The following is a 23,349-nucleotide window of genomic DNA, read 5'->3' as shown; positions in this document are numbered from 1 at the left end:
AATAAAATAATGCATCCTTTGCCCAAACACAGCATACCCCAGCCCCATACACATTCCTATCCCTGATATCCACCCCCACTCTGCCCCAAATACTCCTCAATTTCCGCAAATACCCCCTCCCACCGCTCCCTGATTCCCCTCCCACTGCTCTGTGGAGAACCCCACCCTCCACCCCCACTACTTTGGGCAACATGGTGCTATAAGGGTACATTCTGTCTTAGCTATGCCACTTGGGATCGCTTCTGCTCTTTGAAGACAATTGTGGGTAAGCCAGGAAGGGACTGGGGGTAGCAGAAGGCCCGAGGGGGAACTTTAGTTTATTTGAACTAACCAAAAAAAAAAAAAAAGTGAAAACAGACCTCACAGAACAATAATGAAATTAATCCTCCTCCCACACACACCTCTAATACATTTCATCAAAGTTTCTTCCTCCAGAAATATGCTTTGATATTTGGGGTGAGTGCATGCATGGAGGGGATTTTCTGTTATCTTCACATATATCCATCTATTCATAATGTTCCCTTTTGTCACCTTTCTTTTTACTGCTTCTCTCTTTCATCCTCTGCTCTTCTTTTCTCCTTCAGAAATTGAAGGTTGCCATAATAACAACGGAGGCTGCAGCCATTACTGCATCATGGTGGGGGCCAAATACCAGTGTCAGTGCCCAAGAGGACTTGTCCTTTTTGATGATAACCACACCTGCCAAGGTACAACTGGAAAATATCACTTTAATTAATTAAGGAAGTAATTATCACACTGTCCATACTATTACAAAGGTGGAGCAGATTGCAACAACATATGGCGGGTTGAGTAATGAATCTGTGCTGATCTCTGCCTCTTTCAAGTTTCCCACCATTGATACGGACATGGGTGTAGCAGCAAATCAATGCTGGCAGAGACTCAAGAGTAGGAGGAGATCAGGGAAGGGCAGCCAAAAAATTAGTGTGCTCGGTTTATTTTAAATTCCAGAATGAATGTCATTAAGAGTGCTGCACTATGCAAAGAACTGTGCTATGTACAACGGGGCTTGATCTGCTATGGATTTATTGCCTGTCTCACTTAAACAGACTGTCCAATAATTACCGTGGATTCTTTTAGATTCGTAATAAGTAAATGAAACCTTTATTAGAGGAACTAAATTCTACAATTGGTTAATATATACATATATATATACTGGTTAGCACATATACACGGATTAGCTATATGAAAACAATGGTTACATCACTGATTATTATATCTACATCTGAGCAATGCAAAGAGTTCTTAGACCAGGAAAGGAACAAGAGCTTACATACATACTACATCACTGATCCCTGCATCTCTTGGACCAGGAAAAGAAACAATACATTATACACATACAACACTGGTCAGGAAGCTCAGGCCCTTAAATCATCAACCGGGAGATCTGTTACGGCGAGAGCGCAGAGTCCCAACTAGGGACTTCTGAGCGACATGTCTGCCCACAGATGAATCTCAACTCCACTGTGACAAGCCCTCCCTATTTATTAGGCTCTGAGCCCATGTTCAGAGCTACGGAAAGTTAAAGACAGCTTCCATGTAAAGTTACAGTTAAGGAAAGTTACAGTTAAGCTTCTAAGGGAAGACTACAGAAAAGCTTCTCTGCCCACGTCTGTGGGAACGTCACGTTTTCCCAGGTCCAGGTGGCCAAGCTGGGCCTGGGAAACCAATGCCATCCTCCCCTTTCCATACCAAATTAGTTAGAGCTGTCTCTTATCTCCTGTACTGCAAGAAAAGTTACTTTTGGTCAGAGACAAGATTTCAGAGTGTAAAGCAATCCTTTAAGATAACACTTAAACACTGAATGAAACAGAATTACTTCTAATCAATAATACAGACCCCTAGTGCACTGCTCGGTCTAGACAGGGTTGAAAAACAATCTTTAAAATTCTATTCCATTACAGGCGCTAGCAAGGTTTTCCTTGGAGTGTGTATGTGTGAGAGTGACTGTGTGAGAGAGCGAGAGAGTGAATGTGCGAGTGTATGTGTGTGTGACAGAGAGAGAGTGAGACTGGGTGCGAGTGTGTGTGTGAGATTGAGAGTGTGTGCCACCCCCTCCCTCCCAGTTCCTGGGTCCTCCCCTCCCTCCCAGTTCCAGGGTCCTCCTTCCCTCCCTCCCTCCCTCCCAGTTCCTGGGTCCTCCCCTCCCTCCCAGTTCCAGGGTCCTCCTTCCCTCCCTCCCTCCCTCCCAGTTCCAGGGTCGTCATCCCTCCCTCCCTCCCTTCCAGTTCCAGACCCCCTCCCTACGAAGTTTGAAAGTCATCTTGACTTACCTCGTTGGGGTTACGGCGGCCGCCAGCAGCGGTAAAAGGCGTGCAGGCTCGGCCCTTTTCTCTCTCTCAGCTGTGGTCCTGCCCTCATTTCCTGTTTCCGCAAGGGCAGGACCACAGCTGAGAGAGAGAAAAGGGCCTAGGCTGCATGCCTTTTACCGCTGCTGGCGGCCACCGTAACCCTGACTTAGTAAGTGAAAATGGAACGACCGGCACCGATACCTGAGCGGGAAGCGAGAGGGATGTGGGGTTGCGGAGGAGAGCAGCAGCGATGCAGAGTCCGAAGACAGCGAGACAGAGGCAACCACAGTAACATCTCCTGACATCAGGCACGCAGGCTTCTACTGCGGGAGAGTGACGTCAGGAGATGGTTATGAACCCAGTGAGACACATTGGAATGTTGAAGGAGCAAATTATTATATTAGATAGGTTTAAATGCCATGACTGATTTAAAAAAAAAAACAAAACAAAAAACCAAAAAACACATCTGACTGTGGCATGTGAATATTGAGCTGTTAGATTTTAAGCCCGCTGGAGACAGGGCGATATCTACTATACCTGAATGCAACTTGCTTTTTGCTACTGTATTATGAAAAAATATGAGCTAAATCTATATAAGTAAAAATAAAATAATTAGCGTAGGTTTTAGTACTGTTGCTGATGTGGGGTGTTTTTGGTGATTCAGACCAGTGGCGTAGGAAGGGGGGGCGGTGGGGCAGTCCGCCCTGGGTGCACGCCGCTGGGGGTTGTCAGCTCCGCTGGTTCACTGCTCTCTCTGCCCTGGAACAGGTTACTTTCTGTTCTGGGGCAGAGAGAGTAGGGAACCAGCGGAGCCGATGCAGCTCCCAGCGATGACGTGCACTTGGGGCGGAGCGCCAGTGGTAAGAATGCGCTCCGAGGGGGGGTGCACGCGCCAAGGGAGGGGTGCGCCGTGCTGCACCCCGGGGGGGAGTGCGCAGCGGCGACCCGCCCCGGGTGTCAGCCGCCCTCGCTACGCCACTGATTCAGACTCTCAATAGTAACTACCAACCCTCCTCCCCAGCAGCAATAATACATCCTGTAGGATATACATTCTTTTCATCCTCCTAAGACAACACAAATACATTATAAGCAACAAAACTGTCAAATACTTGAACAAAATATTGAATGAAGGGGCTGCAAATGTTGGCAACTTTTGAGGGTGGAAAATTCCAGTGATTCTCAGAGCAGCAACATGCGTGGGTCCATGCTAGTCCCTTTTCCAGCAAACTTAGCAGCTTGGATCTAAGTTCATTTACTCACCTTTCCAAAGCCATGCTGAAGATGAGCTATAATGCATGTACAGTTTGTAAGTCCCTGCCCCAGAAAGGACTTGCAATGGAAGACGGAGTGGCTAATTTTGTGAGCATATAGTTTCTGTGCTGGCTCCTCGTTTAAAACACAGCAAAATTTGATCTATATTAAGGAATGTAACACCCTGCAACAGGCACAAAAGAGTCTAAAATCTTAGATGCATTTCCTTGGGTAGGATAAGCAAGAACTTACTTTGTGTATGAAAATATGTTTTTGGCTCATCATAGATCTTTTGATGGAGGTGTAAGAAGCTTAGTGGCCAGGTCTGGGGCACCTAGAAGCAGAACCATTTTTTTTTTTTTGTAATGCTATATTAATGCTTGTGATGGGGGTTTTCTTGCAGTTCCTGTGGTATGCAAACCCAGCTCCATTGAGGTGACCGTTCCCAGGGACCTGGTTGGAGGGTTGGAGCTCTTCTTATCCAATTCTTCTTGCAAGGGAGTGTCCAATGGCACCCATGTCAATATCAACTTCACCTTAAAATCGTGTGGCACCACCGTGGATGTACGTACCTTCATATGGCAAGTGTTGGGCAGAGCAGGAAACCTAGAAGCCAGAGCACAAAACCTACAAGTCTCTTCATCTTGATTAATTAGCATTCTCTTTCAGAAAATAGCCAGTTCCCAACCTTTGGTGTCTCAGGTTTCATTTTCTGGTTTGCATTCCCTTTTCTCAATCTCTGTTTAACTTATCATTACCTGGTTAATTTTGCTCTAGTTTCTCTCCGCTATTCTTTTTTGTTTTCCATTTTAATGTAGCTTCTTCTTTGTCTTGCATTCAACAAATTACTCATTCCTTTCCCTCTGTTTCCTGCCTCTCTACCCTCTCCTTTGTCTTTACTGTCCTCTCTGCTGTGCTAATGACAACACAGCTCATTCACTTTAAATGGGCAATGGCGGCATTGCCACACGGCAGCTGCTAGCACAGTTTAGTAAAAGGTACAGTGGGGGAAATAAGTATTTGATCCCTTGCTGATTTTGTAAGTTTGCCCACTGACAAAGACATGAGCAGCCCATAATTGAAGGGTAGGTTATTGGTAACAGTGAGAGATAGCACATCACAAATTAAATCCGGAAAATCACATTGTGGAAAGTATATGAATTTATTTGCATTCTGCAGAGGGAAATAAGTATTTGATCCCCCACCAACCAGTAAGAGATCTGGCCCCTACAGACCAGGTAGATGCTCCAAATCAACTCGTTACCTGCATGACAGACAGCTGTCGGCAATGGTCACCTGTATGAAAGACACCTGTCCACAGACTCAGTGAATCAGTCAGACTCTAACCTCTACAAAATGGCCAAGAGCAAGGAGCTGTCTAAGGATGTCAGGGACAAGATCATACACCTGCACAAGGCTGGAATGGGCTACAAAACCATCAGTAAGACGCTGGGCGAGAAGGAGACAACTGTTGGTGCCATAGTAAGAAAATGGAAGAAGTACAAAATGACTGTCAATCGACAAAGATCTGGGGCTCCACGCAAAATCTCACCTCGTGGAGTATCCTTGATCATGAGGAAGGTTAGAAATCAGCCTACAACTACAAGGGGGGAACTTGTCAATGATCTCAAGGCAGCTGGGACCACTGTCACCACGAAAACCATTGGTAACACATTACGACATAACGGATTGCAATCCTGCAGTGCCCGCAAGGTCCCCCTGCTCCGGAAGGCACATGTGACGGCCCGTCTGAAGTTTGCCAGTGAACACCTGGATGATGCCGAGAGTGATTGGGAGAAGGTGCTGTGGTCAGATGAGACAAAAATTGAGCTCTTTGGCATGAACTCAACTCGCCGTGTTTGGAGGAAGAGAAATGCTGCCTATGACCCAAAGAACACCGTCCCCACTGTCAAGCATGGAGGTGGAAATGTTATGTTTTGGGGGTGTTTCTCTGCTAAGGGCACAGGACTACTTCACCGCATCAATGGGAGAATGGATGGGGCCATGTACCGTACAATTCTGAGTGACAACCTCCTTCCCTCCGCCAGGGCCTTAAAAATGGGTCGTGGCTGGGTCTTCCAGCACGACAATGACCCAAAACATACAGCCAAGGCAACAAAGGAGTGGCTCAGGAAGAAGCACATTAGGGTCATGGAGTGGCCTAGCCAGTCACCAGACCTTAATCCCATTGAAAACTTATGGAGGGAGCTGAAGCTGCGAGTTGCCAAGCGACAGCCCAGAACTCTTAATGATTTAGAGATGATCTGCAAAGAGGAGTGGACCAAAATTCCTCCTGACATGTGTGCAAACCTCATCATCAACTACAGAAGACGTCTGACCGCTGTGCTTGCCAACAAGGGTTTTGCCACCAAGTATTAGGTCTTGTTTGCCAGAGGGATTAAATACTTATTTCCCTCTGCAGAATGCAAATAAATTCATATACTTTCCACAATGTGATTTTCCGGATTTAATTTGTGATGTGCTATCTCTCACTGTTACCAATAACCTACCCTTCAATTATGGGCTGCTCATGTCTTTGTCAGTGGGCAAACTTACAAAATCAGCAAGGGATCAAATACTTATTTCCCCCACTGTATGTACTGGGCTTAATATTCAAAACAAGTTAAACATTTACCAACAGGTAGCATAGCTCTCTTATCCTTATTTTCAACCATTATCCCCCAGATTCTATATAGCGTGACGTAAGTTGCATGTGCAAATCCAAAGAGCAAAACAAAAAGTACCAGGAGCCTTCAAAAAAAGGGGAATAAAACCTTTAACCATGTGTTTTGAGGAGCAAGTCTTTGAATGGACCCAACACAGTCTGTGTTTCGGTGCTCGGCGCCTGCGTCAGGGGTCACGAAGTGTATCAGATTATGTACAGCTGTATTGTAAAGCTCAGTACGTTTGATGAAAGCAATATGCTGCGCCGCCGTGCTGTCCCTTTGCATAAGATCAAGCAGAGAGATAATCTCATAAACAAACTCCTTTAGTCACAAAATCAGTAAAGTTTGGACTTTTGTTTGGACTTTGCTCCCTCTCTTTGCTGCATGTGCAAATCCAGTCTTATTCTGGATTTGCACATCCAAGTTAATTAGTTAACAAGCCAATCAGCACTGATAATTGCCACTTAACAAGCAATTATTGACAATAATTGACTTTAATTAGAATTTATGCGCAGAACTGTCTAAGCCAGTGGTTCCCAAACCTGGTGCTGGAGACACCCCAATCAGTCAGGTTTTCAGGATACCCACAATGAATATTCATGAGATAAATTTGCATGCAGTGGAGGCAGTGCATTCAATCTCTCTCCTGTATATTCATTGTAGGTATCCTGAAGACCTGACTGGCTAGGTGCCTCCAGCACCAGATTTGGGAACCACTGGTCTAAGCGTATTCTATAACGTGATGCGTGTAAATTCTAAGTTGCATAGTTGAAACAAGAGCATGACCATAGGTGTGGAATGGGCAGATCATGGGCATTTCTAAAATCTATGCACGTTATAGAATACACCTGGTCCATGTGTAATTTAGGTGTCGGTATTTACGCTCGGTGTATTTGATAAACCGCATGAAAATTTATGCTTATTCCATAAAGTACACCTAAATCTAGGTGTACTTTATAGCAGGGGCGTAGCCGGCAGGAGGGGGGTCCAGAGCCTGAGGTGAGGGGGCACATTTAGCCCCCCTGGCACCGCAGACCCCCCCGCCATTGCCAACTGCCGCCACCACCACCACTAACTTTGACCCCCCCCCCCGCCGCCGACCCTGACCCCCCTCCTGCCGCCAACCCTCCCCCGCTGCCATCGCCTACATTTGCTGGCGGGGGACCCCAACCCCCGTCAGCCGAGGTCTTCTTCTTCTGGCGCAAGGCTTCGTTCTGTTTCTGAGTCTGATGTCCTGCACATTGTATGTAGCTACGCAACTGCTTTATAGAATACACCTAGGCATATTTAGTTTCGTTGCCGATTTTTTTAGTTGTGATATATAGAATCGAGTCCTATGGGGGTAATTCTATAGAGAAGGTGCCAAGATTTACATGCCAGGTCATGTCACATGTCAATGAGCAGAATATTGTCATATATGTGCGTATAGGTGCTTATATGCATGCAATATCAATATTCCAGCTATGCTATGTACTATATAATGGTTCCTAAATCTGATGGTGCATAGTTTTAGAGTGGGCACTGAGGGTGCGGGAAAAGGAAAATAGTGGGGCGGGGAGGGGTGAAGGGTGAGACAATGCCTCCTAATACCTACCCATGATGCTAGGCCTAGCTTTCAGGCAAATCTCCATGCTCAATTTCTTTTAGCAGTTTTAGAAGGTTGGTTAATAGAGGATTGTCCTCCTTTCTTTTTTCTTCCTTTACTTCTTTCTTTCACTTTGCCCACTTTCTTTTTGTCTCTTCTTTCTTCACTTTTCGCTGTTCCGCACTTGCCCCTTGGTTTCCCTTTCTCTAGTATGACTGACCTTTGTGGCCTTCCTTTGCAGGTGGTGAATGACAAAATCATTGCCAGTAATCTGATAACAGGCATGCCAAAGCAGACACCAGGCAGCAATGGTGACATTATAATCCGCACCAGCAAGCTACTGATCCCAGTGACCTGCGAGTTCCCCCGCCTCTATACTATCTCTGAGGGCTATGTTCCTAACCTCAAGAACTCCCCACTAGAGATCCAGGGACGCAGCCGGGGAACTTTCCCCTTTACCCTTGAGATCTTCAAGGATAAGGACTTTGAGGAGCCCTACAGGGAGACATTGCCTGTGCTGAAGCTACGAGACTCTCTCTATTTTGGCATAGAGCCTCTCATGCGAGTCACTGGTTTGGAGACTCTTGTAGAAAGCTGCTTTGCCACCCCCACTTCCAAAATTGATGAAATCATGAAGTACTATCTCATTCAGGATGGGTAAGTCCCACAGCAGTGCTTCAGTTTTTGGCTGTCATTTTTTCCTATCCTATGGTGTAAGTGAGATCTGGGTCTTTTAACTCATGCTCGCAGCTGCAGAAGAAAAAGGACAAATTCCACAGTCAATAAACAGCAGAACAAAGGAGTAAAAGTGGCTAGAGGTCAGTAAGATCACAGTTGTGTTTCGGCAGATATGTCTGCATCAGAGGTCTTGCAATCGTATGAGCAATGATAGGAAGCCAGCAGGACTCAAAAGTGAAAGCAATTTATTATATGCTGCTGGTTGAAAGCATCCCATGGCTGTTAACCTTTTTGCTTGAAATGAATCAGGTTACACTTGATACTGGTTGATACAATCCTGTTGTCTACCATCCTGCTGGCTTTCTATTGTTACTTATTCAGTTGTGAGACCCCTGATACATACACATCCACCATGTTGGGTCATTGTAGAATAAAACTTCCTGTTATCTTACTGATCTCTGGCCACCTACACTCCTTCATTCAGCTGCTCCAGCTCATGATACAAGAACAGGAGAATCCAGGGGGCAAGGCTATCCACTATATAACGAAAAAAACATATTCCCTGACATAGTCTCCTGGACCATCACACTTGCTCCCCCTATCATTGACCAGCTCTGGAGCATGGTAGCAATAAGCTCAGCAGTGCCTTCAGCAGTTAGTGTGGGAAAAATTAGAACTATCGCCCACTCACACATATACAAGTCAGAAAGGGATAGTGTCTGTGAGCATGCATTAATTCAGTCCTCATGCTACGAGCCTACTATAAGCATTACTAGGATCACTGCCACCGCTCTTTGTGAATTAAGACGACCAGGACCCAAGAGGTGAGGGGAGGGCTGCTTGTCTAGAAAAGAGACTGAGGCTGAGCTATGAAGATGAAGAGGCAAGACTGCCAAGTTACTCGGTCCCAGGAGGAAAATTTTGGGCCAGTTATGGATTCTATTTTTGCCTTTTTTTTTCTCTGATAGAGGACCCAAAGCAGTTTACATTTTAGTAATGATAAAATAATACAGTGATACAACATAATATAACACATACAGTAGGAAATACAATGTCCCTAATATAGACTCTTCATATCTCTGCTCTCATTAAGGAAGTCAGGCATACATCCAATTAAAGTGGTGAAGTGAGTGTATAGTCAATCACTTTCAGAATGCTCAACTTCACATCAATTACATCTTTATTACAATTTAGCAATCAGAGGCACTTTAATAGGATCATCAGACCAGCGTACCTGTCTCTATAATGGCTAAAAATATTATGAGCCAAGCATTTTTTAAAGAGACGGTATCCCCATCCTCATCAATCTCAATTTTTAAGTTTTTACTTATTTTTTCTTCATGACATTTATTTATATAATTTATCCCATTTATCTTGATTTTTCCATAGATCTTATTATTTTTAGATTCCAAGTTAGTACTTAGCTTTTCAGCCACAGTAGATAGTATACGGTGGAGACCCAATATCACCGACATAGATCCATGTTTCGCAAGGTGCTGTTTCAAGGTAGTCTCCTGTAGAATGAATTATGAAAGAAAACTTAAAGCTCATTATTATTAAAGTTTATACGCCTTGGTATACGATCAAGTCAATACTGATCTAACCTTTGTTTTTCTTTATATACGGTTTCTAAGATGGCCGCCGAACAATTCAACTCAATTGGAATTGGTTATTGGACAGAAAACAGAGGGTAGGGTTAAATGGACATTTTTCTCAATGCAGGAGGGTGAATAATGGAGTGCCTCAGGAATCTGTAATGGGAGTAGCCTGGTGTGTGCACATTTTTTTTTCATGTGAGCAACGATTGTTGAGTGCCAGTATTAGCAATGCATTTCTGTATATAGCACACACACACAAAAAAAAAAAAATTATGTGAACAACCATTTAAAATCTATGAACGATGTTCCTAAAATGTATGAGCAATTGCTCATATGCTCCGCTTAGAGGGAACATTGATTGGGACTGGTGCTATTTAACATAAATGGTCTGGAAATCGGAATGACAAGTGAGGTGATTACATTTGCAGATAATGCAAAACTATTCAAAGTTGTCAAAACACAAATGAACTGTGAAAAATTGCAGGAAGCCCTTAGGAAACTGGAAGACTGGACACCCAAATGGCAGATGAAATTTAATGTGGACAAATGCAAAGTGATGCATATTGGGAAGAATAATCCAAATCATAGTTACCTGCTGCTAGGGTCCATCTTAGGAGTATACACCCAAGAAAAAGATCTAGGTGTCATTGTAGACAATATGTTGAAATCTTCTGCCCAGTATGTGGCGAGTGGCCAAAAATAACAAACAGGATGGTATGAATTATGAGGAAAGGGATGCAAAATAAGACCAAGAATATTATAATGTCTCTGTATCGCTCCATGGTGCAACCTCAACTTGAGTATTGCGTTCAATTCTGCTCGCTGTATTTCAAAAAAGATATAGCGGAATTAGAAAAAGTTCAAAGAATGACCAAAATTATAAAGGGAAAGGGAAATGGGACTTGATATACTGCCTTTCTGAGGTTTTTGCAACTACATTCAAAGCAGTTTACATATAGTCAGGTACTTATTTTGTACCAGGGGCAATGGAGGGTTAGGTGACTTGCCCAGAGTCACAAGGAGCTGCAGTGGGAATTGAGCTTGGTTCCCCAGAATCAAGGTCCACTGCACTAACCACTAGGCTACTCCTCCTCCTCTTGTAAGAGGAAAGGTTGAAGAGGTTAGGGCTCTTCAGTTTAGAAAAGAGACAACTGAGAGGGGATATGATTGGGGTCTACAAAATCCTGTGTGATGTAGAGCGGGTGAAAGTAAATCAATTTTTCACTCTTTCAAAATGTACAAAGACCAGGGGACACTCAATGAAATTACATAGAAATAATTTTAAAACAGGGGTCACGTGATGGCAGGAACCTAGACGGACGTCCCGCGGCTGCTCTCCTCTGCCACGCTAAATAAAACGGCATTTATTGCACTTTTTGCCCCGATTCAACCCCCAAATTAATAAGAAAAAGTCAGCAGACAGCACTAGGAAGAGCTAGCGCCGACGATTCAGCGGCGTGGTGCGGCAAGCAGGTAATGCCGGCAAAGACCCCGCGAACACAGAAAGGGCGCGGATCGCAAAGCACGGTCAACATGGCGACTGGAAAGGAGAAGGGGGAGGAAACAGCGAGTTCAGATCCTCCGGTGGTTGCTTTACAAGCGGCGGCAATTCAAGAAATAATGAAGCACATGGCTGCAGTGCTGGATGATAAGCTGTCCACGCTACATGTCTTTATGGACGATTTAAAAGAAAATATGGCGGCACAGAGTACCCGAATACAGCTTGCAGAGGAGCGGATCTCTCACCAAGAAGATGCGGTGAGTGGAATCGAAGCTCAGCTGGCGGTCATGAAAAAAAGATGCAAAGTGCTAGAGGACAGGGTAGAGGATCAGGAAAATAGGAGTAGGCGCAACAACATTCGGTTGGTAGGAGTGCCAGAGACTGTGAAAGAGAAGGAGATCTGGGAATTGGTGGAAACGTGGCTACCAAAAGAGCTGGGCCTAGAGGTGGATGGACAGCGACTGAAGGCGGAACGGGTGCATCGAGTGGGTGCCCTGAAAGATCAGAACAGCAGGCCGCGCCCTGTGATCGCCCGAATCTTCAACTACGCTGACAAGGCGAGATTGATGGAAAAATATCGTCAGAAAAGAAAGCTGGAGTACCAGGGAGCCGCAGTGCTGCTATTCCCAGACTTCTCACCAAAAGTATCGGAGCTCCGAAAGCGCCTGTCTCCATTTTGCTCCCAGCTTTTTCACAAAGGGATCAAGTTCTCACTACAATACCCAGCAAAGGTGAGAGTGCTGCATGAGGGGCAAGTTCTGTTTATGGAGAAACCAGAGGAGCTTCAATCGTTTGTAGACCGACTGAAGTGAGCTGGGATCATGCCAGGAGACTTAAGCCGGCATTGGATAAAACTGTGTATCAGAACATTTGATATGTTTTAAGGACAGTGAATCAGGAGATGAGCACATGGTTCCACAATACGAGGACTGCATTCTTTGTTTTATGACTTTGGGACCAGACCACTCCTCACATATGGTGGACAACTTCCCCTGGGGGATACTGATGCAGCAGGGTTATGAGACTGTGAGTGTTAAGGAAGAGGCATCTGAGGCTTGGCGGTAATGTAGACAGAAGAAACTCATATATTAACTGCGGAGATGAGACGGTGTCTTTGAGCCTGCTGCTTTGGAGACTGCGGGGATGCAAGTGAAGACCGCTGCAGGCGTGAGGAGGATACCCATAGCTCACCCACACAGAGCATGTCTGCATCCTTTTATGTTTCTCCCTTTTTCTTTCTTTTGAGCATAGTTATGCGGATAATTAACTATTTTTATTCATTTAGCCTCGCAGGTAATGCTGTAGTAAACTAAAGAGGAGGCAGCAATACAGCGTGTATTCTATGAGGAAACATTCTAGGTTGGGATTACTAAAGGTATACCTGTTTAAGAGGTGGGGGAGTAGTAAGAAGCAGTGGCCACGAATAACATAATGGCTGCAGCAGAGGGGGGATCGGGGAGAGGAGGAAGGAGGGGGGAGCAGCTTCCTTGGGCAGGGGTTGCAACACTGGGTGTTCTGGAGGGAAGGGTAGGGAAGGGGGAGACAGTAAAATGGAAGGAAGGTGTGTGTGTGAGTGGGGAGAACGGGTGGAGAGCGGATGAGGGGTGCGAATGGTGTACGGGATGTGAAGGTGGGAGAGAGGGCGGGGACTTGGGGGGCGGGATAGGGGGAGGAGGGAAGGGGGCTCCTGGAGTAGGGGAGACTACAGCCTGGCGTGAAGACAGGAGTGGAAAAAGGAGAAAGCCATTTTTTGAGTGGGAGGTGGTGAGCTGGGACACTGCCTTTGGATCTCAGGTAATCAGCAAGCCCACCAGATGCATGAAACCACATGGGTAGTTTGAGATTTGGGTCCTTGAATGTGGATGGTATCCATTCCCCTATTAAATGCTCTAAGGTTTTGTCTTATTGTGCCAGGATGAAAGTTGATGTACTTTTTATGCAGGAGACACATCTTACGCAACAAGAGCATAGAAAACTACATCGAGGCTGGGTAGGAGAATTAGTTTCCTCGTCCTTCAACAACAGGCAGCGGGGGGTTGCCATTCTGTTTCATAAAAAGCACCATGTTACTACACATAAAATAGTGCAGGATCCGGAAGGTCGGTATGTTATTTGGTTGGGGGAGATAGCGGGTCAGAGAGTAGCTCTTTGTTCTATATATGCTCCCAATGTATACTCCCACTCTTACTTCTCGGGGGTACTGGCGCAGTTGGTGGCGATTAGCGGGTACAAGCTGGTAGTTGGGGGAGATTTTAATATTACTGCAGACCCCCTGATAGACTGCAAGCCAGCAAAACCACGTCCCTCGGCATGGAAAGACAAAGGGGTAAACTTTCTGATGAAGGAATTGGGGTTAATTGATATATGGCGCGTGCTGAATCCAGAGTCCTACGATTATACGTTTTTCTCACAAGTGCATGGGGTGTATGCGAGGCTGGACTATTTATTGATAGATTCCTCTCTTCTATCGAAGGCGCATGCGGCAGAAATAGTAGACGGGGCAGTGTCAGATCACTGTTTGGTATGGGTGGATATACAATGGAGGCAGGGCAGTGAGACGCGGATGTGGCGAATGAACCCTACCTTGTACTTAGATTTGGAATTTCGCACTTTTCTAATGTTAGCATGGGATAATTACATAAAGGACAACGATCCAGAGACAGTGAACCCTATTGTGTACTGGGAAGCGGGGAAGGCTGTACTTAGGGGACACATATTGGCGTATACAGCGAAAAAGAACAGGGAGAGAAATGAGCGCTTAGTTACCCTGTCAAACCAACTACAACAGTTAAGGGGGAGATGTGCCCGTCAGAGAGATGAGGAGACGAAAAAAGAGTATTGGGCGATACGGAAATGCATTAATGATGTCTTGAATGAAAGAGCAGCCCAGGATATAAACATGTATAAATATAATCTGTATCGATGGGGGAATAAAGCAGGGAAGTTGATGTCGTCTTTGGTGAAATGTAAAGGGGCAAGGAAGATCATCACAAAGATAAAGTCGCCTGTAGGGGAGGTAGTGTCCACGAATGAAGGCATACAAGAGGAGTTTGTGAGATTTTATAAAGCGTTATATAATAAAGGAGAGGTAGACAGGGAGCAAAGGGAGGCATTCTTCAAGGATATTTCTCTACCACAGCTTTCCAATGAGCAGAGAGACCAACTGAATGAACCGGTAGTGGGAGAAGAGGTTAGTCAGGCGATTAAACGTTTAAAGCTAGCCAAAGCGCCAGGTCCTGATGGGTTAGGGCCTGAATTTTACAAGATTCTGGGAAACAAAGTCTGCTCCCCTTTTCAAGAATTATGTCATCACTTATGTATTTCTGGAAGAGCGGGAGGAGGTCTCACACATGCCCATATAGTAGTGCTTCCTAAACCTGGCAGGGATGAAGAGAAGTTGGGCTCTTATAGACCAATCTCGCTCTTAAATCAAGATATTAAACTGTTTGCGAATATTATGGCAAATAGGTTGGGAAGGGTTCTGCCTGAGTTAATACACACGGACCAAGCAGGATTTGTACCAGGGAGGTATGCCTCCTCTAACATCTTGAGAGCGTTGACAGTTATGCAAAGAAAAGGAAAGGCCCCCGGAGACGCAATAATTACAAGTTTAGATGCTGAGAAAGCTTTTGATAAGATTTTATGGGATTATTTGTTCTGGGTCTTACCTCAATTTGGTATTATGGGAAAATTTTTGGGTGGAATCCGAGCTCTATATAGCCATCCTACAGCCCAGATACTAATCAATGGGGCATTGTCTCAGACTTTCTCATTGGAAAGGGGCACGCGGCAGGGTTGTCCACTCTCGCCCATGCTATTCGTACTGTCTTTAGAGCCCTTTGCTATTAAAATTCGCCAGACCAGTAAAGTAGAAGGTATTAAATTGGGGTCCCAGGAAGTCAAAATTAATTTGTTCGCTGATGACATGCTCATTTATTTAGATAATGCCTCAGCAAGTGTCCATAACTTGGTAGATTTGCTCGTGCAGTTCGGGTCGTTTTCAGGCTTACGGATTAACTTCGATAAGTCGGAAGCCTTGCCGGTGTCATCCCCATGTACATGTAGGCAGTTGCCTAATTTTCCCTTGGCATGGTCAGAGGGTACGCTAAAATATTTGGGAGTGTATTTACATAAAGACATGCGAGAGATTTACAAGCGGAATGTACTGGATAAGCTGGATAGCCTTAAGGCGTTGTGCCAGCGCTGGAAGGATTTGCCGCTCTCCCTACTGGGTAGAGTAGCCCTCGTTAAAATGGTAATGCTACCAAAAATTCTGTATTCTTTGCAAATGCTGCCGCTGTGGATTACACGCAAGGATGAGTTGTATTACAAAGGCTTCATAGGCACTTTTATCTGGGCCGGGCGTAGGGCTAGAATTAGCTTTGCCAAGCTAACCTTGCCCAGAGCTAAGGGTGGTTTAAACTTTCCAGACCTCCGCCTGTATAATGTGGCAGCCTTACTTAGATGGATCTACGAACTACATGGGAGTACCGATAGATACGCACCGAAAAACATCTGGCAAGACGAACTTCTCCCTCACTCTGCATTTAACCTGATACAGAGGAGGGTGGGCGGGAAGGGAGAATTGCAGTTTTTGTTACAGCCGTTACAGAGGGCCTGGGAGTAGTGGAGAGTAAGTCTGGGGAAGGCTATAGGAGCATCTCCATTCCTGGCTGCAGTGGACAACCCTGACTTTCCAGCGGGACAAGGGGTGTCACGGTTTAAGATATGGGCAAAAAATGGGTGTCGTTATGTGGGACATTTTATTACATCTGAAGAGGGGTCTTTCCCCTCGTTTGAGCAGACGCAGGCCAAGTGGAACCTAGAGAGAGCAGATTTTTTTTCATTTCTACAGTGGAGGCACTATTGTGCCACATTGATTCCTGCGAAGTCCCGGGGGCCCGCCTTCACCCGATTGGATATGCTGTTCTGTCAGATGCCGGAATCAGCAAACAAGCTGGCGGTGTGGTATGCCCTGGGGAAGGAGCAGAAGGAAGCTAATTTTTTTGCTGGCTTGGCAAGTTGGTGGGGGGAGCAGGTGGGAGAAGAGGTCACAGTGGATATGCTTTCTAATTATTTTACATTGGCCTTCAAATCAACCCCCAGTGCGAACTTGCAAGAGATGCAATTCAAGCTACTGCATGGGGCTTTCATAACACGGGAAAAGGGTAAGCACATGGGACTATGGGAGGATAGTACATGCACGAGGTGTAAACATAGAGAGGGCACACTAATTCACACTTTTCTGGAATGCACAAAATTAGCTCAGTTCTGGAGAAAAGTATTGGAAATGCTGGAGTGCACGCTAGGGATTCCTATAGAGTGGTCTTATAAGATCCTGTTGTTGGGGGATGAGTCTCAATTAAGTGAGCAAGGCCTGCAATATCCTCAAGTTCGGTTTGTGGGTGTAGCCCTCTTGGTAGCACGTAAAACAATCCTGGCACACTGGACACTTGAAGAGCCCCCGGTTGCCAATCTTTGGCTAGCCAGAATGAAGCAGATGGCTTGCTGGGAGCAGGAGCGCTATAAGTCCTTGGGACAGAGAGGACGGGGATATGGACATGTCTGGCAGCTCTTTGAGAAGTCGTATCTTGAGTCTCAGGTTTCTCCAGGAGCAGGAGAGGGAGGGGGGAAGGATGGGGGGGGGGGGGGGAGGGACGGGAGGGGGGGAAGAAAAATAAAAAAATGAGGTGGAAGGTTATATGTACTAATGGCTGAAATGATACTTGCTCAGGTGTAAGGGGAACTGCAGCTCCCATGCCTTTATTTACAAGTTGAGTATTTACAAGTTGAGAATTTGTTTGACGTTAGAAGTTGCTTATCATCCAGGATATAAGAGTTGCTGTTGCTCTGGTGTTACTAGAGAGACTTTACAGACATGTCATGTATGTTGCAACATACGAAAAAATTTTGACTGGTTTTTGTTATATGCCTTTCATACCTTTAATAAAAATATATATAAAAAAAAAAAAGAAATAATTTTAAAACAAATAGGAGGAAATATTTTTTCACTCAAAGCATAGTTAAGCACTGAAACTCATTGCTGGAGGATGTGGTAAAGGTGGTTAGCGTATCTGGGTTTAAAACAGGTTCCTGGAAGAAAAGTCCATAGTCTGTTATGGAGATGGACATGGAGAAGCCACTGTTTATCCTGGGATTGGTAGCATGGAATGTTGCTACTAATTGAGTTTCTGCCAGGTACTTGTGACCTGGATTGGCTACTGTTGGAAACAGGATACTGGGCTAGAAGGACCATTTTTCTTACCCAGTATTGCTATACTTATGTTCTTATGGCTATCATTATACGACGTGGCTCTTAACATTTTGCATCAGTTGTTGCTCTGCCGTGTTAGACCAACCTTATTGATCATCAAACCACGTGCTCCTAGACGTTTATAACAACCTGTTCACCATCGATTGAGACTCCTGATGCAGGCCTAATGGCCGAAACACATTTGTGTTGAGTCTTTTTTATCATCAATAAACAACTGTTTTAAGAATTAATCCCTCCAGTGTTTGGTTTTCCATGGTCAAACATCCCACTTTCTCTTATACCTATCCTTGACAGCAGAAATAGTTAATAAAAGCAAATCCGCTGAACATAAAGCTTGACATGGAGTATATTTACTGAGCAAACCAGACAAAGGAGACCTTTCCTGTTCATAAAAATCCCTATAAGTCAAGACTAATATCTTAAAATTAATACGGTAAAAAAACAGGCAACCAATGTTAACGCACATATAACAGAGTCGCATGATCAGACCGATCGGTATTACCCAATATCCATATCACAACATTCTGAAGCATTTGTAGTTTTTTTAAATTCTCAACAGAAATCCCTACCAATATCCCATTTGCGTAATCAAACAATGACATAAAAAGAGATTGAACTAAAATCTGAAATCAAAGCACCATAAATCCATGCCAAACCAACAAATCTGCAGAAAAACCAAGTTGGGAGTCAATAATGACTCCCAAATATCGAAAAGACTCAACAAACGGGAGCTCCCCAGCTAAAAACTGAATGGACTTTTCAGGTCGCACACAGGTTGCCTTCAATTTAGCCACAAATCTATTTATCTCAACAACTTTGCCCTTCCTAGTTTGTTTGTCTATATTTCTCAACTGCACTTGCCTGGCCTGCCTATTAAGATATTCTATTGTATAGTACTGACATTACAAGCATCGTATCTATGCTATTTGATTGTTCTAAAGTGTGCCTGTTCATGTGTGTCTTTTGCACTGTACAGACATTGGGCCAAATATTTAGATCGCGAGAGTTAGCCCGGCTATCTCCTGAGGTTGGCGCTGAGCACGGATATTCAATGCTGGGCCATCTCCAGTGATCGGTATTGAATATCTGATTTATTTTTGGCTGGTTCAAACTTAACTGGCCAAGTCAATATTCAGCACTGGCTGGTTAGGTTTGAACCAGCCAAGGATAGGTCTGGTATTCATGTGGCCAAATATGGCTGCCAAACTTGCGCTGAAAATCAGCGGATAGCCAGTTATATCACGTGATATAACCAGCTAGTCACTAGCTGCCAACCATAAATTTTCAGGGGGTCGTGGCAATTCGCAGATAGCCAGTTATGGGGCATTTAACTGACCAGGTGCCGGTTCTTGCCTGTTAAATGCTTTTGAATATTGGGGGGGGGGGGGGGTGTTTATCATATCTGTTATTTGACTGTCCTAATGTGTGCCTAATAAGGTGTTTCATTTGTATTATGTTGATATTATGAATATCATATCTGTGTTATATGAATGTGCTTTCCATTCCGCCTATTATGATGTATCATTTGTACTCTGCTGTCAATTATCATATTTCTAGTATATGATTGTTCTACTATGCTATTTAATGTGAATATCTCTGATGCTATATTATGTTACTCCCATTTCTAGGATTCAACTTGCCTTTTCGTTTACTTCATTAATTGTATTTATGCTTATGTTTGACCATTTTGCTATTGTTATGCTGTTTAACAAAATTGTAAGTTTTCAAGCTGTACTTTCTCATCTTAGGTGAACTTCATCATAAAGGCTGCTAATATATAGATTAAAAATAAAATAAGCATCTGTATGTTATTAACAAGAGGTTTTGGGAGGTTGCAAGGAGGAAGCAAAAGGAGATGAAAATAATGGAATGAAAGATTAAAGGATGATACTGACAAAAGGGTAAAATATTTGGCCTCAAAGCAAGGAAACCTCCCTCTAAAAAATGGAGATTTTAGGTGGTGCCATATTGCTCACTGAAGTGGATAAATAAGTCCTTGACCATCTTTGCTTACACAGTTTGTGATGCTCTCTTCCCTATATGCTCCAACTACAGACCAGTGGCCTCCACACCTCTCATGACCAAGATCATGGAAGGCCTGGTAGCCAAACAGCTCATGGAATACCTCAACAACTTCTCAATATTTCATAACTCACAATCACGATTCCATCCACAATACAGCACAAAAACAGTACTAATAACGCTACTAAACAATTTCAAAAGGGAAATCAGCAAAGGCAAAAAATCCAACTCCTACAATTTGGCATGTCGAGCACATTTGACATGATCAATCACCAGATCTTGATAAGATTAATGGACAAAATTGGCATCAGTGGAGAAGTACTAGAATGGTTTAAGGATTTGTTGACATGCAGATCCTACCAAATCATGATGGGCAACACACTGTCCCCCAAGCGGACAGCGAAATGTGGAGTCCCACAAGGATCACCAATGTCACCCATACTTTTCAACATAATAATAATCCCACTAGCCAACATACTGGCAAAACATGGCTTCAACCCATTCATTTACACAGATGATGTATTAATCTATGACAAGAACACAACAGAAATCACAACCAAAATAACCCAAGGAGTAAATATCATAGAATCCTGGACAACTGCTTTCAAATTAAAACTAAACAGAGAGAATTCTTAATCCTCACATCCAGAACACCTTCCCAAACATTACTCTAAATGGGTTGACCCACCTGATAGCAGACAGCCTGAAAATCCAAGGGATCACATTAGACAGAAACCTGCCTTTCGAACAACAGACAACAAATTTCACAACAAAAATGTTCCAAACAATGTAGAAACTAAAGCACATAAAATACTACTTTCCAAGAAAAGTCTTCTGCATGCTAGTGCAAACACATCTAGACTACTGTAATGAAATCTATGCCAGGTGCAAAGATCAGGTCCTAATAAAATTACAAATGGCACAAAACACCGCTGCATGGCTGATTCACAGAAAATCTTGATACGACAGAGCCACACCACTACTCCAAGCATTACACTGGCTTCCTGTTAAGGTAAGAATAACCTTCAAACTCTGCACACTAGCTTACAAAATCATATTCAGCTTAGCTCCAAGATACACGGCAGACCTAATAACCCTACCGATACACAACATAAGCACGGAATCAAGAAACTCACACTCCACTTCCCCAATTGCAAGGGACTGCGATACATATCAGTTTACTCTTCGAGCTTCACATACTTATGCACACAGAAATGGAACGCACTCCCAAAAGCCTTAAGAAACATGAACAACGATTTGATCTTCCTAGAACAACTTAAAGCATTCTTCTTCAAAAAGTTCTTGTACAAAGACTCAGGGGGAATACAAAACTAGACATGTTATTCAGATAGTTCCTGTTAACTTGTACTATGGAAGCCACATTGAACCTACCTAAGGGTGGGAAAATGTGGGATACAAATACAATAAATAAATAAATTAAATAAATTAAATAAACTTGATTTTCACTACTAATCTGTACTTCATCTTTCTTTCCTGTCACAGACACAGATCATTTCATCAAATGTAACTACTCTACTTTGTATGTAAGCCAAATTGAAACAATGTTAATTGGAAAATGTGGGACATAAATGCCAAAATAAATAAATATAAATAAATAAATACATTTCCTAATCCAAGGATCCTGTTCGTGTACGCAGTATTGTACAAGGGAGGATAGATAAAGTATAAAAAATAAGCAACATGGTACACACACTGCTAACAACACAGAGCAGCAGGTAGTGGAGGAGTAGCCTAGTGGTTAGTGCAGTGGACTTTGATCCTGGGGAATTGAGTTTGATTCCCACTGCAGCTCCTTGTGACTCTGGGCAAGTCACTTAACCCTCCATTGCCCCTGGTACAAAAATAAGTACCTGAATATATGTAAACCACTTTGAATATAGTTGCAAAAACCTCAGAAAGGCAGTATATCATTTCCCTTTCCCTTCCTCTTGTCAACAACTCATCCATATTCCTGACATAAAGTAAGAATGTCCATGGGATGGAAAATATGAAACTTTTGCAATGCTATGCACATGGATCAGTTGGCTGCTCTGTAAGTTGGAAAGAAAGTGAAACAGTCTTGGTTATTTGGGAGTCCTTTTTGGGTTTATTAACTACACAGATGTGTAGTGCACTCCTTAATGCCTTAAGAATGTGAGCAGGCTTTGGTAGGAAATGGAATGGGGGGGGGGGGGGTCATACCACGATTACTGTTCTGTATATAAGAAAAATGTTGTATTGTTTCTGTTGTTAATTGAATGCTGTTACTGTGCAGCTTTAATAAAACTAGTTTTTAACATAAAAAAGATTATTAATTTACTGAGAGGGCAAGCCAGATTTAGACCCAGAAGCGTAGCCAGGTTTTGACGTTAGGGGAGCAGACCTTTTGTGAAATAGACATCGGTGTAAGGCTGAAAGGCTGAGCCACAAAATCTGTTTGGGAGAGAGGCCACTCCTCATGCACCCCACCTAGCTATGCCTCTGGACAAAACCTTTATTTTAATAGAATCTCATGGGCACTTTCCAACCTGACTTTCTCTGTTTCTCCACAGTTGTGCTTCAGATGACACTGTGAAACAGTACACCTCCAAGGATCACTTGGCTAAGCACTTCCAAGTCCCTGTTTTTAAATTTGTGGGTAAAGATAACAAGGTAAGGATAAATAAAAAATCCCCTTGGAAGTGCAGTTGATTCTGGGGGATGTAGTACTGGGTGGAACTTTAGTGTACTTACAACCAATTTGATTTCAGCTATAAAAGCATGACTACAGGAAAGGTACCACACTACTGGTGACCACATGCTGAGCTAAACTGAGTCAGAGGGGCCGAAGTTGCCTTGCAGCCAGTGGCATTATAAGTTTGTTTCTTCCTCCCAAACCAATCTGAATGCAGAAAGAGGTGGAGAAAAGCAAGCAGTTACATGCTGGTCCCTGTCATCCTCTGCTGCCTGCTCTGCTTCTTTGAACTGCATAGTTGTACTGTGCGCTGCATGATTCAAAGTAACAGTGGAGGAGGACATAGCCTGACATGCTGAGTTTCTCCTCTTTCTGCTACCCAATCAGTTCTAGAAGAGAGGGGGGGTGAATAAGGAGGCTGTGAAATGGGAGGGGTGAATAAAATGGCTAGGGGATCCACAGGGAGAGGAGGTGAGGGATTGCTATGTTGCTATGTGGAATGGAGGTGTGAACAGAGAGGGTGGGGTCAGGAGATCTGCAAATTGATGGGCTGAGAGATGTCTGTATGGAATGAGGACAGAAAGGGACACAGGGAGGACTGGCTGGTTAGGAGGGCGAGGCAGGGTAATGACTAGGAAGGGAGAAGGTGGAGAGAAAGGAGTGGATTGGATGGACACCCCCATTTCTTCTCTATGGATCCCCCCTACTCAAGATCCCAGAAACTCCTTTTTCCTTCTTTTATTCCCCAACATTCATAACCTTATTCCTTCCCTTCCTCATTTCCTATTCTG

The 23,349-nt window shown here is 44.0% G+C and overlaps 1 protein-coding gene across 1 annotated transcript in view; it reads left to right on the top strand.

Annotated features, from left to right (window-relative positions):
- Nucleotides 1–23,349, top strand: part of OIT3 (oncoprotein induced transcript 3) — a 57,133-nt gene that overhangs the window by 25,165 nt on the left and 8,619 nt on the right. The window contains exons 5-8 of the mRNA XM_030203451.1: nt 585–707; nt 3,964–4,124; nt 8,053–8,468; nt 22,437–22,536. Of these exons, the coding sequence (XP_030059311.1) occupies nt 585–707; nt 3,964–4,124; nt 8,053–8,468; nt 22,437–22,536 (800 nt within the window). The remainder of the gene's footprint in view (nt 1–584; nt 708–3,963; nt 4,125–8,052; nt 8,469–22,436; nt 22,537–23,349) is intronic.

The sequence above is a fragment of the Microcaecilia unicolor genome, chromosome 5 (assembly GCF_901765095.1).
Source record: "Microcaecilia unicolor chromosome 5, aMicUni1.1, whole genome shotgun sequence".
Lineage (NCBI taxonomy): Eukaryota > Metazoa > Chordata > Amphibia > Gymnophiona > Siphonopidae > Microcaecilia > Microcaecilia unicolor.
Note: the sequence above shows the minus strand (reverse complement) of the source record. Positions and strands in the feature narration are given on the sequence as shown.